The following is a 19,293-nucleotide window of genomic DNA, read 5'->3' as shown; positions in this document are numbered from 1 at the left end:
GCTCTTCCTTCCTCGAGGAACGCAGCAAGGTCGATTTCCATCTTTCAGTATGAGTGAAGTTCCTGTTCCGGAATGAATAAATAAGAAAGCCTTTTCGAGCTCTTCAAGATTAGGGTTTTCTCCATGGGACTTCTTTCTTCTCGACAATAGAGCAACAACGAGAAAACAAAAAACAACCAAATGAAAACAGCAACTAACAATGGCTCTTGGCCCAGACAACGTCCTAGGCGGAGGGGGGAGCGGAGCAACAGGGAAGGCCTAGACGGACGTTTAATCCTACCAAAAAAAGAAAAGAAATTGCAGGAAACATTAATGGCAAACAAAAAAGGAAGAGAAGTTAGTATAAATGCACATCAAGATAAAAATAGTTAGGTGAGGATACTTCTATACTATACCTGAGTAGTAATTAGTAAACAACCTTGAATAAAATATAGAGTTGACTTTGCATTTTCATAATGGAATCATTAAGGTAACATGGAGTTACTGAAATAAAATAAAAATAAAAATATATTTAATTTAACGAATAAAAATATAAAAATAAATTTATTTTAAAGGTTTTCAGAGTGAATTTATATAATTTTAAAACAAAAGATACACATGGAGACATGTCTTTAAAAATAATATTTTAAATTTTTTATTCATAAAATATTTATATAAAAAACTATTAATAATAAACTCATTTAACAAAAACTTATAAAGCTAAAAAATTATTATTATCATAACTTTATAACCCGACTTGAAATAGGGTTCACCTTATGGGTTGGGAATATCAACTATAATTTTTTTTAAATCAAAATGATATTCTTTTGATCATTTTTTTTTAAAAAAATAGGTTTTTGACCTGGAATTTAATTAGGTTGACTAGGTCACGGTTAGCTTAGGTTTTTTATTGAGTCAATAAAGGTCAATCCTTCCTCTAGTTTTTCTTAAACCTGAATTGGTTCAGCCCCTAGATTGTTATGGTTCTAAGTCAATCCACTAGGTCGATATAGGTTTTATAACTAGGGTTTTATGTTTTTGTTAATTTTAAAAATCAATATAAACTAAAGTTATATGTATATATTTGACAGTAATATACATTAAGGGTAAAATATAATTTTTCATATTTTATTTTGTTTATATATCATCAACCAAACATCATACTACGATGATTACTGTTATAAGAGAAAGCTAATAAGACAACATAAATAAACACATAACAAAGCTAATAAGACAACATAAATAAACGCATAAAGCACAAGCAATTTAATAAGTGAAAAAAATGCAAGTATGGACTCTAATTTTGTAATTTTATTATTTGAAAATAAAATATATGGTGGATGTCTCTTCAAAAGGTTTATAAGACTTTTAAATATAATAACTCTATCTTTTCTAAAAAACAAATAGAAATATGAATTAAGACATAAAATCTAAAAATATCTAGGAAAAATAACAAAATTAACTCAAATAGCATTATCCAAGCACGAAACTTGATTTTGAAAGATCCAAAAAGCAACGCAATAGCTTTTTCATAAGAAACCTGATTTTGGAATCACCTGAAAATATCTAAGCCTAATTCAAAAGTCAAATATTTTATTATTGTCATTTTAATTATTTTTTTAAAATAGAGTCATGCATATAGGCTCAGACAAGGAGGCCCATATGCCCAACTTGTTTTAATGAGGCTTAATGGTGCTTGCTTCAATAATTTTTTAATATGGGTTTTATGGAGTTTTTTCATGATTTTTTTTTAATTTTATTCTTTAAAATTAAATAATTTTTAATTGGGCTTTTGTGATATGTTTTGGTTTGGATTCTATAGGATTATTGCTATCATAAATGAATGTCCTAAAATTTTGTTAGTTTTTATTTTTATAATCCTTTATTTTATATAAAAAATAATTTTACCAAAAAATAATCAAACCCAACGAGGTGTATAACACTAATTATTGGTTTGATAACTTAACTCGGGTGCAAACAAGTTTTTTTAGTTATTTTTTATTTCATCTTTCAATATTGATTTTGTTAGAAAATAGTCTATTCCTGAGGTTTTTTTTTTTTTGCGACAACTAGTTAAATATATAACTGGATGAATATTAGTAGTAAATTTTTTACCAGAAAAATGAAGGTAACGACAACAATCATTGTAACAAGTTAATAGTTAGTTAACAAGTTGATAGTTAAGTGGTTAGAAGTTAGAAGGGAAGAATTCATGTAAATCAAGTAATAAAATTCAGTTTCTATTAACTTTTTTTTTTATTCTATACTCTTTCTTTAATGATTACATTGTTTTGTTAATGGAAGCTGTAACAAATTAGTATTAAAGCATCAATTCATGGTCAATAGTGAAACATGTGTTGTTAGGCAATATGGTGGAAAATAACAAACTAGAGGCTTTAGAAGAATACATAAAGAGACTTGACTTGATGAAGAAATACAAAGTATTCATCAAGAACTTCAAGATTTCATAGTTGAGAATCAGAAATAATGGTTTAAACAAAACAAAAGAACTAGATAAACCAACCTACAAATGGAAGTATTGATGACCATATTAAAGTCATTTATGGCCAATCAAGTGGCAAATAAAGAAAAGGGAATCATCTCAAGTCTTGATAAGGTGATTTCTAATTATAGAGATTGCAAATATGGAGAAGTAATAGGAAACCAAAATTTCCACAAGATTGTGTGACTACCTACTTTTTATGAAGATAATACAAGGAATTGGATAAGAAAATGTAAGAAGTTCTTCCTGATGCATTTTACTTTAGTGCATTAATGGATGAAGATAACTTCTTTATATCTAGAAGGAAAGGTCAAATTATGGTATGAGGCTTCTTACTAGGTGGAGATGATTTAAAAAATCGATAAAAGTTCATAAGAGCCATTTACATAAAGTTTGACTTAAAGATAATATGGTAGAAGAATTTAATATGTTGATACAAGATAAGGGAGTAGAGGAGTATGTTTAAAAGATTTAAAGAACTCAAATCTTTTATGAATGCCTTGAATGTATCACTATCAATATCATATTATATTAGTAGTTTTATAAGTGGACTTAAAGATGATATTAACCCTATACTTAATATTTAAAAAAAAAAACAAGTTTGATACAAGCTTTTGATAAAGTTAAATGGCAAGAAGAAATAATGTTTTGGTCAAGAATAACATATTTATACCAAGAACCAATCTTTTATATGGTTTACGTAAACCAATAGGCAATTTCTACTTTAAACCTCTTAACCATTCAAAAAGAGATACCGTATAATATAAAATAATAGCTTAAAACCTTACATGAAAAGAGAATAAGGTTAGGGTGTGTTTTAGATTTAGGGAGAATTATGCAATTAGGCATCAATATAACAAAAGAGGGTTGCATATGATAGGAGTAGAGGAAAAAAATACATAATTTATAAATGTAGATGAAAAGGACAGTAATGTAATGACAGTTAAGGATGAAAAAAATTAAAGATTATGGATTTTTCTTGAATGCACCGACAAATAGTTATGTAAATACCATAAACAAGATTAAGGGTTGCTATAAAAAAAGGAACATTATCAATTTGATTGATAGTGGTAGCACACATAGTTTCATTGATGCACAAATGCTTGAAGAAGTCAAGGAAATCATTAAAAAAAACCTTTATACTAATGGAAGTATAATGAGATATGATATTGATAATCCCAAGTTCACATGGTCTATGCAAAGATATGAACTCCAAATTGATTTGAGAACATTAAAACTCGACATGTGTGATATGATGCTTAGGGTAGATTGATTGATGATTTACTCACCAATTATATTTGATTTCATTAAAATGAAATTACAATTCAAGAAAGATGGCAAAATGATTAAGTTAAAATGAATTATGGAAGAAGCAAGATTATAAGTAGTAGCCAAGGCACATAAAAGTTTAAAAGAATTATTATATGGTTTTGCAATGCAATATTTTCCATAAAAGCTTCTCTAGTACCAAGAAAAGGAGTATATAATTCAAAAGTAAAGGCATTGTTAGAACAGTAGCAATAAAAGTAAAGGCATTGTTAGAACAGTAGCAATTTATGTTTATAGAATCAAAACATCCTCCATCTTTCAGGAGCATAGATCACAAGATGCTCTTGATACCAAAAGCTAAACCAATCAATATCAAGCCATATAAAAGCTCTTTCATGCATAAAAAACAAGATATATAAGTTGGTAAAAGAGATGTTATAAAATGAAAATAATTAACACAACTACAACCTATTTGTTTCTCTAGTATTATTGGTTAAGAAGAAAGACAATAATTTGAGGTTATGTGTAGAGTATACACAATTGAATATATTGATCGATGATTTAATGGATGGATCAGATGCCTCTTAACTCATCTTTAAGATAGATTTGAGGTTAAAAAATCACCAAGTCAAAATATATGATAAAGATATATAAAAGATAACTTTTGAGACTTATAGTGGGCACTGTAAGCTTAAGGTTTAATGAATAATAAGATAGAATCTTTCTTAAGAAGATTTGTATTGGTATTATTTAATGACATACTAATATATAATTATACTCTAGAACTACATATCTAATCATCTTAAGTCAGTATTGGAAAATGGAGAAAAAATAATTTCTTTACAAATCAATTAATTTTTTTTATGAACAATAAATAGACTATATATTGCATATTATTTCAGCTAAAGATGTCGCAGTTAATCTAAAAAACATAGAAGTTATCAAGAGTTGGCTAGTTACTTATACAATCAAGGAATTAAGGGGCTTCTTGGGTTTGTTAAGGAATTTAATATTATTAGTAAATTATTAACTGATCTATTGAAGAAGAATATTTTTAATTGGAATAACATGGCTTAAAAAACTTTTGACTAACTAAAAAAAATTTTATACGCAACACCAATGCTAGCATTGTCAAATTTCAATAGTATTTTTATGTTGGAAAGTGATGATTATACTGATGAATTAGGTGTAATCCTTAGCTAAGAAAGGAGGCAATTAATCTTCTTTACCAAGGTCTCAAGTCCAAGACATTTAGGATTATCAATTTACATAAATGAGCATATGGCTATATTAATAAGAGTTGGAAGATGGAGGCATTATTTGAAGCATGATTAATTCATAATTAAAAAAGATTACAAAAGTCTAAAATATTTTTTTAGAACAAAAGATTCATACTCCAATATAGAAAAAAAAAAACTAAACTAATAGGACTTGTGTATCAGATTTTATATATAAAACACAAAGATAATTTTGTAATAAATGCATTATCTATAAGGATTAGAGGTGAAGAAGGTTCAAAACTAAATATAAAGAAATGAGGTAAACAATATTAATTTAAAAATATTCACTATATTGATACCAATATAGCATGAAAAGGTTAATGAAACTTTTGAAAATGATTCTTATATACGAAAGATTATTGTTGAGAAGATAATAAAAACAAGTAATTGGCCAAATTATACTTATACAAAAAGAGTTCTAGAATTTAAAAATAGACTAATAATTGACACAAAAAAGAATATAAGAAAATATTAATTGATGCTACTTATGTCATATATATATATATATATAAAAGGTCATATAAGGACTCAAAACTTTTACAAAAAAAATAAAGAAAATGTTTCATTAGTCTTTAATGAAGAAACTGGTTGAAATGATTGTAATAGATTATGATGTTTACAAACAATCTAAAATGAAGAGAATAACTTTTCTACAATCTCTTTTAATTTCAAAAGGAATATGTAGATATATTATTATGAGTTTTGTCGCACCCGACATCGCGGCGGCCTAGATATTATTATGAGTTTTATAGAAAGATTGCCTCAGACAAAATAGAATGATACAATCATAATGGTAGTTGAAAAAAGTCACCAAATATGGACATTTCATAACTCTATCACATTCATTTACAGCTTAGGACGCAACTCAAGTTTTCATAGATTATATTTACAAATCTTATGGGTTACCAACAACTATTATGATAGATAAAAATAAGGTTTTTATCAACTCATTTTTTAAGGAGTTGTTCAAAATGTTAGTGATTAAATTATTAGTTTTTTATACCACCATTGACTAATGTTCAAAGTAAAAAATATATTAATGTTTGGATACCTATTTAAGATGTATGATGATGTATAATTCTAAAAAGTAACATCACTAATTATCTTTACCTAAATTGTGGTATAATACCAATTTTCACTACGCTATCAAAATGAGTCCTTTCCAAGCTTTGTATTGATATCTTTCATCTTGCTTTTTTTTTCAAGTAAAAGTTTTTGATTGCTAAGACAAACTAATATTGTTAAGCACCTTATAAAACTTTAACTTTTTAAATTAGTCATAAAAGATAACTAAGTCGTATTATTTTATTTTTGATAAAAAAATATTTTTAGGTAAGTTTTTTTTTCCAGATGATCAAATGCATATCTTTACATTAATACCATCCATTAAGAAAGTTTAATAAATTTTTATAGTGATGGTGTTGATTTTAAATTTTAAATCTATAAAGCTATAACAAATTCATAATTCACTCCATAAAACTATACAAAATATATTAAAATAAATTAAAAGTTATAATCTATAAGAAAAAATCTAAAGCTTTGTTCTAGTAAATATTGCTTTGTCACAAAGATCAATTATAAATTCACTTTTGTTCTTTTTAACATAATAATAGTAATAATAATAATAATAAAAAGAAAAAGAAAAAGAAAAAAAGAAGATCAACAAAATTAGGTAGCATAGTAACGGCTTCCGTTATCTCCAGAAAGAAGATGACGTAAAGACGTCTACAAACTTCGCTTTAAAGTCTAAACAACCCACTCTCGACTCTTCACAATCTTCTCTCTCTCTTTCTTATAAAAAAATAAATAATAATAGTAAAAACGAATTCTCTCTCGTCAGGCATTTCTCGTTTCTTGTAACAAACTCAAATTCCACCCCTCACATGTTCCATCAACCTAACTCCAAACGATGACCACCAACACTACCGCGGCAACCACCAACAACACCGCCATCAACTCGAGTTCCAAGTACGGAAATCAAGATCCAGGCTCATACTTCATAGACGTAGCACGGCAGTACTCATCACCAGTTGGCGGAGAAACAGAGCTTGAACCGACGGAGTTAAACACAGTGAAAAGTTCTGGAGGGTTTCTTGTGGTTTCCATTGATAAATTGAGTGTTAAATACACAAGTGTCAATCTTCATGGTCATGATGTTGGTGTTATTCAAGCCGATAGACCGGCTCCGGAAAAACGGCTTGTTTATTATTTTGAGATTTATGTAAAGAATGCTGGTGCTAAAGGACAGATTGCTATTGGTTTTACCAATCATGCTTTCAAGATGAGGAGACAGCCTGGGTACGGCTTTTCTTTTCTTTCTTTACCAATTTGATTGTAATGTAGAGTCAGTGAGGGAATGCAATTAGGGCTTTTTGTTTGGTTTTTGAGAGATTTTTAGTTGCTACTTACGGAAGCTAATGAATTGGGTTTCTAAGATTACATTTTGGCATATTTTTGGTTCATTAGAAAATGTATAAAGAAAGAAAAGGGAAATTATTTGTGTATTATAAATGCAGTCAAATATTCCATTTTAGAATGCTCCACTGACAGGGTTCTTATACGGTAAAAATGTTCTTTTGAAAGTATAATTATTACAAGTGCTTGATTGGAAATGTGGGTTTACGTTCTTGCGCACTTTGTGCGAGTTTTGAATTGCAATGACTTGTTAATGATAGTAATACTGTGATTCATTATTTGTTTCTTTCCACTTTTATTGGTTGGGCAGGTGGGAAGCAAACAGTTATGGATATCATGGGGATGATGGCAATCTTTATCGTGGACCTGGAACCGGGGAGGCATTTGGACCAACTTTCACGACCAATGATACAGTTGGTGCTGGTATCAACTATACTTCACAGGAATTCTTTTTCACGTGAGTAAGTTGGCTCACATTGATTTATGGATTGCTAAAATTAAACACCTTTTGCTCTGAGTGATCGGTAATTCTACTTCGTGAACTCTTCTTCTATTACTTCTCCTCTCATTATTACCTGTTCTCATTGTGCTGATATCAGTAAAAATGGAGCACTAGTTGGGGCAGTGTACAAGGACATGAAGGGTTTGCTGTTTCCTACTGTTGCTGTTCACAGCCAAAATGAGGAGTATGTAGCACCTCTTTTAACTATTTAGTATTATTCTTGGACAGCTTGTCGATTCTTGTGCAAGATTTAAATATCCAGATATAGAATAATGTCTTGTGGACACTTTTTGTTTGTTGAACTTGTGCTATCAACATCTCTTTCCACCTATAAATTCTTTTCTCTATGCATGGTTCTTATTAATTATTTATATATATGGAAAAATGAATTTAAATGCATTTTGATTTTATTTTCCTTTCCTTTGCTAATTGTACTCGCATTACCATTATGCTAGAGGATCTGATAACTCCAGGTACATGTTAATCTGGCAGGATTGAAGTCAACTTTGGGAAGAAACCATTTGCTTTTGATCTTAAGGCAAGATATCCTTTCTTTTGCTTCATTCTTGTAGGCATTTTTCCTCTTTTTCTGGTTAAGCGGGTTTGCAAATTTTTTCTTCTCTGTGCAAGGTCATTGCTTAAGCCCGGGAAGGTCAATTTTGTTTTGTATGGTAGGCGATAAAGTTCAATGGATGACCTTCACTTTCCACGTAGTTATATGATTCAATGGTCGTAGGTTTTTACCTGGAATGGTGCTTGGTGGTGTATTCTTATATTGATATATAACTTTCTATTTGTTTCTCCATAGCTTGCCTTTTGGAAGAAATTAATCTATCACTTCGTTTTATTAGTGTTCATAAGACAAACAATGAGAAGATGGAAGTTTAGTGTTGAGGGACACTTGTTGATTTGATCTTATGTTTAACCTTGCTGACTTTCTGTAACATGGTCTTCATTTCTTTTAGGTGATACAGCAAACAGCTTACAATATCACTTCATGAATTGTTTTGAAACAAGGCTAAATACGATGTAATCTTGGCACAATCCACATGTTGCATGCCATTTCTTATCATTCTGGGTCTGCTTATACAATTCTCTAGATGAATGGTTTCTTCATCACCTGGCTTTAGTTGTCTTGACTTTTTAGGCTAAAACATAATTTACAAATTTGTCATTCTAGTTTGTCAATAGACTGACCACTACTTTGTATCCTTGCTTAGGAATATGAAAGACAAGAAACGATGAAGCAACAAATGAAAGTTGACAAAATATCTTTACCGCCAATTGTTAGTTATGGGTAAGTCTACATTAGATTTAAGTCTCCTTTATATATACAAAAAAGTTTCTGAATTTAGGTCTGTGTAACTTACAAATATGCTTGTAATTGGAGTTTTACTTACCTATAATATGATGTCCATACCTCAACAATGAAAGAGCCAGTTGGAAACTGATATTGGAATTAATGAATGGATCAAGGCTAGCTGTTCATCTTTGTTTGTCTCTTGTTAACATCAGCTCCTCCTTTTCCTCTTCCAGTCTTTAATTTTGTTTATCTGAAATTTTTGACCCTGGGTTTTGTGATGGGGCATGGCTGAAGTGGCCTTGGTTTAAAATCTTATAAAATAACCAAAGAAAGAAGTTTGAAAAGCCCTTTGGTGTATTTAGAAATAGGGTAGATTACAATAACCCTCGAGATTTTATAAACCTAAAGAGCTGCTCAAATGTTTGAAGACATTACAAAAATTCCTTTTGCATCTATAATTTCATTGAAAGGGGATGATTTTGAAAATATCAAGGGCAGTTTAGGGACTACAGGAGATTTTTGTAGTATTTTCTTAAATGTGGAAGGGGTTTCTGTTAAATCCTCAAACTTTGGATGGCTTGTGTAATTTCACAGTACCTGAGGGGGGCTATTGTAATTTACCCTTATAAATAATAGTAGACTTGCTAACTCGATCACAGTATTTGATCTTGCCCGCTACCAATAATCATCATCTATTATCATTATTTCTGGATAATTTAGTTAATATTTATTTTTATTCCATGGGCAGACTTGTTCGCTCGTACTTATTACACAATGGCTATGAAGAGACACTCAATGCATTTGATGTGGCTAGTAAAAGTACTATCCCTCCTATGTATATAGCTCAGGAAAATGGCTCTGGTGAACAGGACATTGCATATGCATTAGCACAGAGGAAAGCTCTTCGACAGGTATGAAATTGTTTGCCAATGGCTGTTCATATTAAATTAATAGTTCATATTGGCTGGCCTTAGTTTCTGCATGCACTGTGTTGAGTATATGACAAATGCAAGTGGCATTATGAATAACTAAGATACCCTGGAGGGATATTTTGATCAAAAGCTCATTACCATCTTTAGAGTTCCACTTGGATATTATGTATTGATGTCTTGTGTGGCTAGGGTTTATGATCCCTGAAATGATGCATTCTCAGATCGTTGCTCTTATAATTAGAGGTTCTGCTGTTTTATGAATTCATTGGGCACCATGTGTGTTTTGAGTGCTTCTCTTTTGTGAATCCTATACTTGGTATTCCACCCTTTGACATTCTTTTAGGAATGTATTGGAGTGCTTCTGAGATGCACAAACATTGAAAATGGTGCTAAGCTCAGTTGGGGTAGGATCTGGAGGGTGATCAGCTTCAGAGAATGCGATGTCTATATGTTAATTTAAATCTGTTATCTGGAAGGAGTAGATTTGTGCGTGTTTCATGTGCAAGCAATGTAATGACCTGATAAAGATGTGTGGTATTGGATGCTGGTAACAGCTAATGAATAACATAACCAGGCTTTTCTGGTACACGAGTTCTACTTTATTTGGATTTGTTCCACAGGGTTAATTGGAAATATTGGGGATGCTTGCTTGCTGCAATTCCAAAAGTATTGGCTTAAACATGCAATGCTGTAGGTATGAGTCTTGAGATCAGCCATGTATACACAAATGTTGAAGGATAGGTTGCAGCAAGAATTTTCATTTAGGTTGAGCATTTTCTACTATGCTAAGATGGTCATAATTAAATTCAAGAGGATCTGATTTGTTAAATTATTTCTCATATGGCGTCTTTCATGAAATACTTCAACTGTGATGATCATCATGCTTCTGGATATCATTGTTCATATTCTTCAATCTGTCATGACACGCGTGGAATATCTATTCTATTTAAACCACTTTTATTTATTTATTGTTTCTTTTCTTCATTGTGAATATGGTATTTGTTTTTGCTGACTTATTTTCCCCTTTGAAGCTAATCAGAAACGGTGAGATTGATTCTGCACTCACCAAACTTCGTGAGTGGTATCCCCAAATTGTTCAGGTGAACACTATTTACAGCGTGGTTGCTATTTTTAGTCTTGTGTTTCTATTTAATATGTACATGGTATGTAGATGACTTTGACATTCAAGATTTCATTGTGAATTTTCTGGAATCTTGATATGTACTAATAACCATTAACTTCAAGTGTGTCCACGCCTCCTAATCTAATGGTTTCTCTAAATATTATTCTTTGATATCTTATAATCATCTAGATGACCTGTTCATTATAATTATTGTCACCATGACTTCAGTACATTCAGATTGTCCAATATTATCCTGTTAAATAGAGATAGTCATGATGCCATTGTGACAGGCTGGCTCACAACTGTGACATAATTGTTGCATAGTTTATTACCTCTAGATGGGTTTGGCAGTTAGATTCAAAGGTCTAAGGCCCCCATCTGGGAATGTTGGGGCTTAAATCAACCTCAAGTCAAATTTGTTTTGGAAACATTTGTAGGACACTTTTCCCACTGATCTACCAAGCTTCCCCTGTCCTGCCTCGCTACAGTATAATTTCAAAACATTAGATGTTATTGTTGCATAATTCGCAAACACGTAGAAGAAAATATGACCTTTTCCTTGAATGGATGCTAGATGAGTCAATTCCCTCATGATTGCTGGTACATAATATAAATTGTCCTCTATTAGTTGCTTGCCCATTCTGTGTATATGGGAACTAATACAACCCTCCGTTGATTATGAAAGAGAATTTCATGCAACTGTTGCCAAAATAGTCATCTGTCTGTCTTAAGGACTAAAAGGGCTCCCAATTAATCAATATCTGTTAATAAATAATATAATCTCGTGAGCTTTAAATCAACCTTTAATTCCTTTCTTTTCACTCTTCTAACCTGGACTTGTAGGGACTTAAATTTATGGCATCCTCAATTATTTATTAGCCTTGCATTGTTGCTGGCCCTGTTATGACATTATTGTTATCAGCTTTTTAAGGGTTTTTTTTTTTTTAAAAAAAAATCTATGAGCACAGCCAAAGCACGTCTTTGAAATTTCTGTCATGAGATTTTAATATTAAACCTCACATGGTTTTCATCATGTTTTGCTGTTCATGTGATTTTTTTCTGTGGCATTCAATTTTCTATTTAAGCAGATAGGTATTAATTGCAATTGTGTGATTAGCTTTACTTGAAAGCTCACATTGTGTGATGCCTGTTGGAATGGGTTTGCCAATGCATAAAAGAGTTGGGAGGTGCATGAGCTTTGATTTATGTGTGCTATCTGGTTTATTTTACATCATCCCATCATGCCCAAAAGCCAATTTGCTAAATTGGATTGTTGATGCTAGATAACAGTAAAAAATGAGATCATTATTATGAGTTCATGTTAGTTTAAGTTCTGAATTATGAACTTGCATTTGTTTTCATTATGTCAACACAAAATTTGGATGTTCTGTCGTTGTTGATCAATAGATTTTATCTGATGTGATCTCTATCTTTATTAATATGACATGTGAGGTGTGTGTGTGTTTTTTTTTTTTTGGCAGGTTGAAAAATCAGCCACCTGCTTTCTGCTTCACAGTCAAAAGTTTATTGAACTGGTTCGGGTATATGTTGTTTCCCTGTTTAATTTGCTAGTCTTATTTTCTAATAAAGAAAATATTTAACTCGTAGTTATGAATAGAGACTTGCATGGATGTACATTTTCTGAAAGTTGCTTCAACATATCTAGAAACTTGATTCTGCCTCTTCTTCTTCTTCTTCATAATAATAATAATAATAATAATGAAATGCTTATTACTATTATTATTTTATTTTTGTTGTATGCATGTATTTTCAATGATTTTTTTTCATCCAATCAACCAGTGTTCCTTGTATAGCTCGCAATTAGGTTCTCCATGGGAATTGTTAACTGTTCTACTGTATGATCGTGATTTCATGTCTTTTGAGTACTTGACCGGATGTCTTATCATGCAAACTTCGTATAATGTATGTAGGCTGGAGCACTAGAGGAGGCCGTCCATTATGGAAGGATTGAATTGGCAAAGTTCTTTAAGCTGCCTGGGTTTGATGATCTAGTTCAGGTACTCAGTAGATTTTCTGTCAAGCACCATGTTCTCTTTGTCTTTTTGCGCATGGGGATTTTTCCTTCACACATAACTAGGGAGGAAAGAAAATCATGCCCCTAGCCCTAATGTTTAATGATGTCTCCTGTCTCATAGCAATCAAGTTTATAGCTAATTCACTGTTGATATTCCCTTGCTTTTGCAGGATTGCGTTGCCTTGCTGGCGTATGAAAAACCGCATCAGTGCTCGGTTGGGTATCTTCTCGAGGAGTCACAGCGTGAGATTGTGGCTGATGCTGTAAATGCCATGATTTTGTTAACAGGTCCCAACGTGAAGGATGCACAAAGCTGCTTGCGATCTCATCTTGAGAGGTTAATCAGACAGCTTACTGTTTGCTGCCTGGAGAGAAGGTCCTTGAATGGGGGTCAAGGTGAAGCTTTCCACCTGCATGGAGCACTAAAACTTCACAGCGGGAAGAGGGCCAAGTGCTCACATTTATAATTCTTGATTTTGCCATACTATTCATATGGGTAGTTGACTTTCCCTCGCTGCTTAGCTGATGCAATAATCAGATGCTCTGGGGATTCTCTACTCGCAAATATAATCTGAGAGGCAAGACACTATAAACTGTTTGTCTCCATGCGGCTGTTAGATTTGCCCGGAACATTTTGCTTTTAAGCTTTACTGTAAATAATTTGGTTTGCAAATGCTCAATTTGTTCAGTTGATATGCACAGTTGATTCTATGGAAAACACTGATTGTCTAAATGCACCATTGATTCTATGGGAAACACTGATCGCCATTCATTGAGATTTATTTATTTATTTATTTTGATAGATAGAAAAAATGCAACGTGCATCAAAGTTCGAGGAGGGGACAAATGCAGTCGAAAGGATTTTATTTCTTAAGGAGAAGATTGAGTGTTCAACTTCAAATTTTCAGTTAATGTTTCTTAAAAAAAATAAAAATCATAAAGGCACATTCCCTTCCTTCTTTGTTGCAGGCTACTGCTCTGAACCTGCTCATAAAGGCACATTCCCTTCCCTTTGTTGCAGGCTACTGCTCTGAACCTGTGACCGGATAACAAGAAACAATAAAGAACAGTAAGTGGGTGTACTAACTAAATGATAAATCTAAAGCATTTCATTGGATCAAATAAATTTTTTGCATGGTGATTCAAACATCAACACTAACTTACCTTCCTTCAAGCATCAACACTTTGCGGCCTTAACATACTTGATGAGCATGTCAACAACATCTGACTGGACCTCAGAGGCCGCCTTCTTCAGGTCTTGAATCTTCTCTTCAGTTTCCTCTCCAAGTCGCTCCGCTGTGAAGCCAGAGTTCCCACTTGTCTGCATGGTTTAAAAATCCAAACAAAATTGTAATTCGCATTCCTTATGGAAATAAATATAGCTCAGGAAACGTGTATGTATGCATACCTCATCTACTTTCTTTCGGTGCTCAGATTCCATATTGGAGCGATAAAGAGCTGCCTCTTTCTCAGCTTCTTCTTTAGCTTGCCTCAACCTTGTTGTCTTCACTGAACAGCAAAATGAGATTTTTGGCGGTGCAATAAAGTGTAAAGGAATAAAACAAAAACAACACGAGGAGATTTTCCAAACTATTTTGATGGTGGTCGTGTTATTATCTCCTTACAGTTTCTAGCAGCAGCAACCATTTGTTGGGCCTCCTGTTCTGCAGTGAGTAGCATCTGAATACCTTCATGACTGGAATCCATGGTAACAATGCAGCCTCAACTGGTAACAACTCCTTCAGAAAACAAATTCTCATTTTCAAGTACTTAAAGATGGCACCCTGTTAAAAAAAGCTCTCTACGCACAAGTAAACTAAACAAGAGCAGACCTTCAAGCTGATTAACAGAACCACCAGAATGCAGAGAAGCAAGTTAAAAAAAAAACTGATCTGAACCTTCAACTAGAGTGCACAAATGGAGTCCGAATCCAAATTGCAGAGAAGCAAGTTATATTTTTTTTCCTTTGAGAAATCTCTACAGGTTGTGCTCTATATCCACGCATGGTATTGCCAATCAAACTGGATAAATAAATTAATTTGGCTGAAGAAGCAATCGACTAGTGCAATTAATTTTTGCAGAACACAAATACAAAAAAACAAAATCACCATAGTTAAATGTGCATGCGCATCTCAAATGCAACGTGGGCAAAGAAATCATCACGCGTAAGAAGAAAATACAGCATAAATACCTAAGGAAAAGAAGGAAATGCTGAAGAATTCTCTCCACAAGCCCTGTCCCAGAATAGGGGAAGAAAGGAACTTGGTTTCTTGGAAATTTGAGGGGAAGAGAGAGATTTTCTCCATAATTAAAGCTGTCTGTTAATCAGGCTTTTTCCAAGTCAATACGGTTTGCGTGACGTGTAGCCATATCCTATCCTTGGAGGGCACTACTGGCAGCTGAGAGGATGATTAAGAAAAAACCATTTTATTTTACAATCTTTTCTAAGGTTTATTCGACATCTCTTTCTGAAGGGAATTTTTATTTTTTAGAGGGAAAAGCATCTTCACATCCATTTTTCCGCTTCCATTTCTTCATGGACTGTATAAATAATCCAGCAAACTTCTCCATGCTCTCTTTTTAAATTTAGCCTTAGACATTGTATGACAGTACAGTGCCCTAAAGCTTATCTTGAGCTAAGATCTTGAAGCTAATCAAGTAGTTAGTTGCACGTCATATAAAGATATAAAGATGAAGCCTATTTATTATTTTATTAGCGGTTATATTTTAAAGTATTTTTATTTTTTGATAAATATAAAAAATATTAACTATCTAAATGATTTTTTAACCTTTCAAAAGATTTGTTAAAAATTTAATGGTGTAAAAACATACAAAAAGTATAACAACAATTATATATATATATATATTTTGTAATACGGTAAGTATGGTAAATAATAGAACCAACTAAATGCATTTTATTAAGATCATGGAGTATAAGATTGACATAATGAGTGCCATAAGGAGATCAATATAGTGATGGAAAGTCTTTCATCAATAATATAAATTTAAAGTATCATCAATCGTAAATGCACAATATTTCATAGCTTGACATATAAAACAATTTCTCTTAACATCTTGTGTAACAACTTAGGAGTCTTCAAAACATATAGATTTGCAGATTTTAAATATATTGTTTTTTTAAAACAATATACTAAGAAGTTAATTAAAGTTATCTTTTGATTTGGCCATCCATCAGTCATTATACAACTAGTTTTCTTTAAAGTTTCTTGATAACTCTCAATATAAGTCTTCATTTCATCAACAATCTTTGTCAAGTAATACGCACAAATAACATGATAGTTTGGTCATTTATAACCATGATCAATGACTATTATTACATCTATGACATGTGCATAAGACATAGAGTTAACAACATTGAATAGAATACATACATTAATCTTCTATTTTACGATAGAAGATCACACTCTTCAATAACTTCTTTATTTTACCAACAACTTTAAAGAGATTTTTAAGCTACAAAAGTTGTTCTCGACATGAAATAAACCTCAACTGTTTCAATCTTTTTTAGTTTCTCATTACTTGTAGCCATTATTTCAAAGTGATAGTGCTTTTACTTTGAACTCGTTTATTATTTTTTTCCTTTTTAACTTTCTTTGGTGGTAAAATCTATTGAATAATATCATCATATGATTGCCTATATATCCTTTTTTCATGAACCCTTTGTTGTGCACTAAAAGGATTAAAATCACTTCGCATCTCTTTAACTTTATTTATTTCTTCAACATTCATTCAAAGAATGACGAACATTTAGAGAAAACTTGCAATATTGTTCCATTTCTCTAATATTTCAAGCTAAAGGTTGCTTGAATCAATTAATACCACCACTCGTAAAAGCTTTGTTACAATACAATCACCCCACTTTATTGGAGTTATAGCACCAAAGTTGAAATTAATGTCTCAGCCATATGTTATCTTTCATTAATGTCTATTTATTAGTAACATCATTATCTTGATGTTGTTTAATTTGTTTTTACTTTTTTAGATTTGAAACGTATTTAGGATAAGTTATATGGCTTCTTAAATGAAGGAAATTATGGTTTTAACATTTTTTTTTTTGTTGTGTTTGATTTCTTCCATAAATGAAATAAGAGGGATGACAATAACTTCATCTGTTGAGTTTCTGCTCTTTATGCTTTATGTTTTTCACCTCTATTCTTTTTGTTCACTCTTCTTTGTTCTTTAATTAATGCTCTACATATATCATTTACTAACATTTGGTATCAAAGTATTTTCTTGATCTTAGAAAGGATTGTGAGTGAAACATGGGAGATTAGTGAGGTTAAATCAAAGCAGTGTTCTTTGAAGGGATTGAGAGTGAAACACGAGAGATTAAGTGAGTTTTTTTTTCTTTAAAGATTGTGAGTGAAACACGAGAATGATTTTTTTTAAAAAAAATGGATTATGTAAATTTCCCAACAAAAACACCAGTATTTACAGGGAAGAATTATGGTGTGTGAGTTGTTAAAATGGAAACTTATCTCAAAGCTTTTGACTTATGGGAGATAATAGAAAATGATAAGTAACAAACTCCACTAAGAAATAATCCTACGATCGCACAAATAAAGTTTTTTAATGAAGAAAAGACAAAGCAATTCAAAGCTCTTATCTGTCTTCATAGTATAATGAGTGAGATTTCCAGAATTATAGCTTGTAAATCTGCCAAAAAACATAAGATAAACTAAAAACAGAATTTTATAGAGATGAGAAGTCAAGAAAGATGCAAGTCTTGAATCTTAGAAGACAGTTTGAAGGACTAAAGATAAAGGAAAACAAGACTATCAAAGACTTTTCTTCTCAAAATTCAAAACTTGTGAATCAAGTGAGAATTTTGGGGGAAGACTTTCGAGATTCAAGAATAGTGGAGAAGGTTCTAATAAGTCTACTTGAGAAATTTCAGCATAAGATTTACTCTCTAGAAGATTTAAAAGATTTTTTAGGAATAGGTCTTCAAGAATTGGTTAATGCATTATAAGTAGTACATTAGAGGAAAACTTACAAACAAGAAGGAATAAGTGAAGGAGCTCTTGTTACAATTTTCAAATAGAAGAGTCGAGCTAATAATTCTAATATGAACAATCAAGAAGGAAAAAGAGAGAAAATAAAAGGTTGGCAATCAAATAACTAGCATCATAATAACATTACTAAAAGGAAAGAAAGAAAAGAGTAGTTCTCTCCCTATAAATTTTGTTAAAAAACAAATCATCTAAAAGTTTAGTATTAGCTTAAGAATGCATAATGCAGAAGTTGCAAACAATTTAGTCACATTCAAAGGTTCTGCAAAAACAAACCAGAAGCAAACAAGCTTATATTGCAGAAAATTCAAAAGCCAAGGAAGATCATTTATTCATGGTTATATTAGAATAGATATGCAACACAGTAGAGGTAAACAATTCGTCATGGCTTATTGATAATAGCTACACAAATCATATGATTGCATATTTGAGTTTATTCAAGGATTTAGATAAAAGCTAGATGCCCAAAGTCAAAATTGACAATGAAGAATATGTAAAGGTTAAAGGAAAAGGTGTAATTGAAGTTGAAACAATGTTAGGTACAAAAATTCTAAAAAACATGCTTTATGTGCTTAAGATTAATCAGAATCTAGTGAGTATGAGACACAATATTTGTGAAGTCTGTCAATTAGAAAAGCAGAATAAATTTTTTTTCCCTGATAATGCATTTAGAGCATCATCAAAACTCCAGCTAGTACACAAATATGTGTGTGGTCCGATGCATGATGAATCTTTGAATGGTTCAAAGTATTTTTTTTTATTTTTTATTGATGACTATAGTAAATTCTGCTGGGTTTATTTTCTTAAATGTAATGCTGATGTGTTTACTGAGTTTGTAGGATTTAAAACAGTAGTTGAATTAGAATCAGGAAACAAACTTAAGATAATGAGATCTGATAATGGGAATGAGTTTACCTCT

General features: G+C 31.5%; 2 protein-coding genes across 6 annotated transcripts; one reads left to right on the top strand and one right to left on the bottom strand.

Annotated features, from left to right (window-relative positions):
* The first annotated feature begins 6,823 nt into the window (after positions 1-6,823).
* On the top strand, positions 6,824-14,113 carry LOC105108467 (ran-binding protein 10). Its single transcript, XM_011002790.1, has 10 exons — positions 6,824-7,329; positions 7,757-7,903; positions 8,046-8,132; positions 8,441-8,486; positions 9,169-9,245; positions 10,000-10,162; positions 11,215-11,283; positions 12,788-12,847; positions 13,238-13,324; positions 13,512-14,113. The coding sequence occupies exons 1-10, from the start codon at positions 6,941-6,943 to the stop codon at positions 13,806-13,808; spliced, it is 1,422 nt and encodes a 473-aa protein (XP_011001092.1). The 5' UTR covers positions 6,824-6,940; the 3' UTR covers positions 13,809-14,113.
* A 72-nt stretch (positions 14,114-14,185) lies between these two features.
* Positions 14,186-15,674, bottom strand: LOC105108466 (V-type proton ATPase subunit G-like). Of its 5 annotated transcripts, none has more exons than XM_011002787.1 (5): positions 15,533-15,666; positions 14,967-15,080; positions 14,750-14,850; positions 14,502-14,662; positions 14,186-14,325 (listed from the first exon to the last, which is right to left on the bottom strand). In XM_011002787.1, the coding sequence occupies exons 2-4, from the start codon at positions 15,046-15,048 to the stop codon at positions 14,519-14,521; spliced, it is 327 nt and encodes a 108-aa protein (XP_011001089.1). In that variant the 5' UTR covers positions 15,049-15,080; positions 15,533-15,666; the 3' UTR covers positions 14,186-14,325; positions 14,502-14,518. The 5 variants fall into 5 exon arrangements, with proteins under 5 accessions (XP_011001089.1, XP_011001088.1, XP_011001091.1 ...); XM_011002786.1 differs by having other exon boundaries at positions 14,506-14,662; positions 15,533-15,664; XM_011002789.1 differs by lacking the exon at positions 14,186-14,325 and adding an exon at positions 14,339-14,377 and having other exon boundaries at positions 14,506-14,662; positions 14,967-15,067; positions 15,533-15,674.
* Positions 15,675-19,293: the final 3,619 nt, after the last annotated feature.

The sequence above is a fragment of the Populus euphratica genome, unplaced genomic scaffold (genome assembly GCF_000495115.2).
Source record: "Populus euphratica unplaced genomic scaffold, PopEup_1.0 scaffold312.1, whole genome shotgun sequence".
Classification (NCBI taxonomy): Eukaryota; Viridiplantae; Streptophyta; class Magnoliopsida; order Malpighiales; family Salicaceae; genus Populus; species Populus euphratica.
Note: the sequence above shows the minus strand (reverse complement) of the source record. Positions and strands in the feature narration are given on the sequence as shown.

What these genes read in the sequence shown, in the direction of transcription:
- LOC105108467 (XM_011002790.1), top strand. Translation starts at nt 6,941, where the DNA reads ATGACCACCAACACTACCGCGGCAACCACCAACAACACCGCCATCAAC. An exon ending in GGTATCCCCAAATTGTTCAG is followed by an intron (nt 11,284 to 12,787) that starts GTGAACACTATT and finishes TTTTTTTGGCAG; the next exon opens with GTTGAAAAATCAGCCACCTG. An exon ending in AGTTTATTGAACTGGTTCGG is followed by an intron (nt 12,848 to 13,237) that starts GTATATGTTGTT and finishes TAATGTATGTAG; the next exon opens with GCTGGAGCACTAGAGGAGGC.
- LOC105108466 (XM_011002789.1), bottom strand. Translation starts at nt 15,048, where the DNA reads ATGGATTCCAGTCATGAAGGTATTCAGATGCTACTCACTGCAGAACAG. An exon ending in GGTTGCTGCTGCTAGAAACT is followed by an intron (nt 14,851 to 14,966) that starts GTAAGGAGATAA and finishes TTTGCTGTTCAG; the next exon opens with TGAAGACAACAAGGTTGAGG. An exon ending in ACCGAAAGAAAGTAGATGAG is followed by an intron (nt 14,663 to 14,749) that starts GTATGCATACAT and finishes TAAACCATGCAG; the next exon opens with ACAAGTGGGAACTCTGGCTT.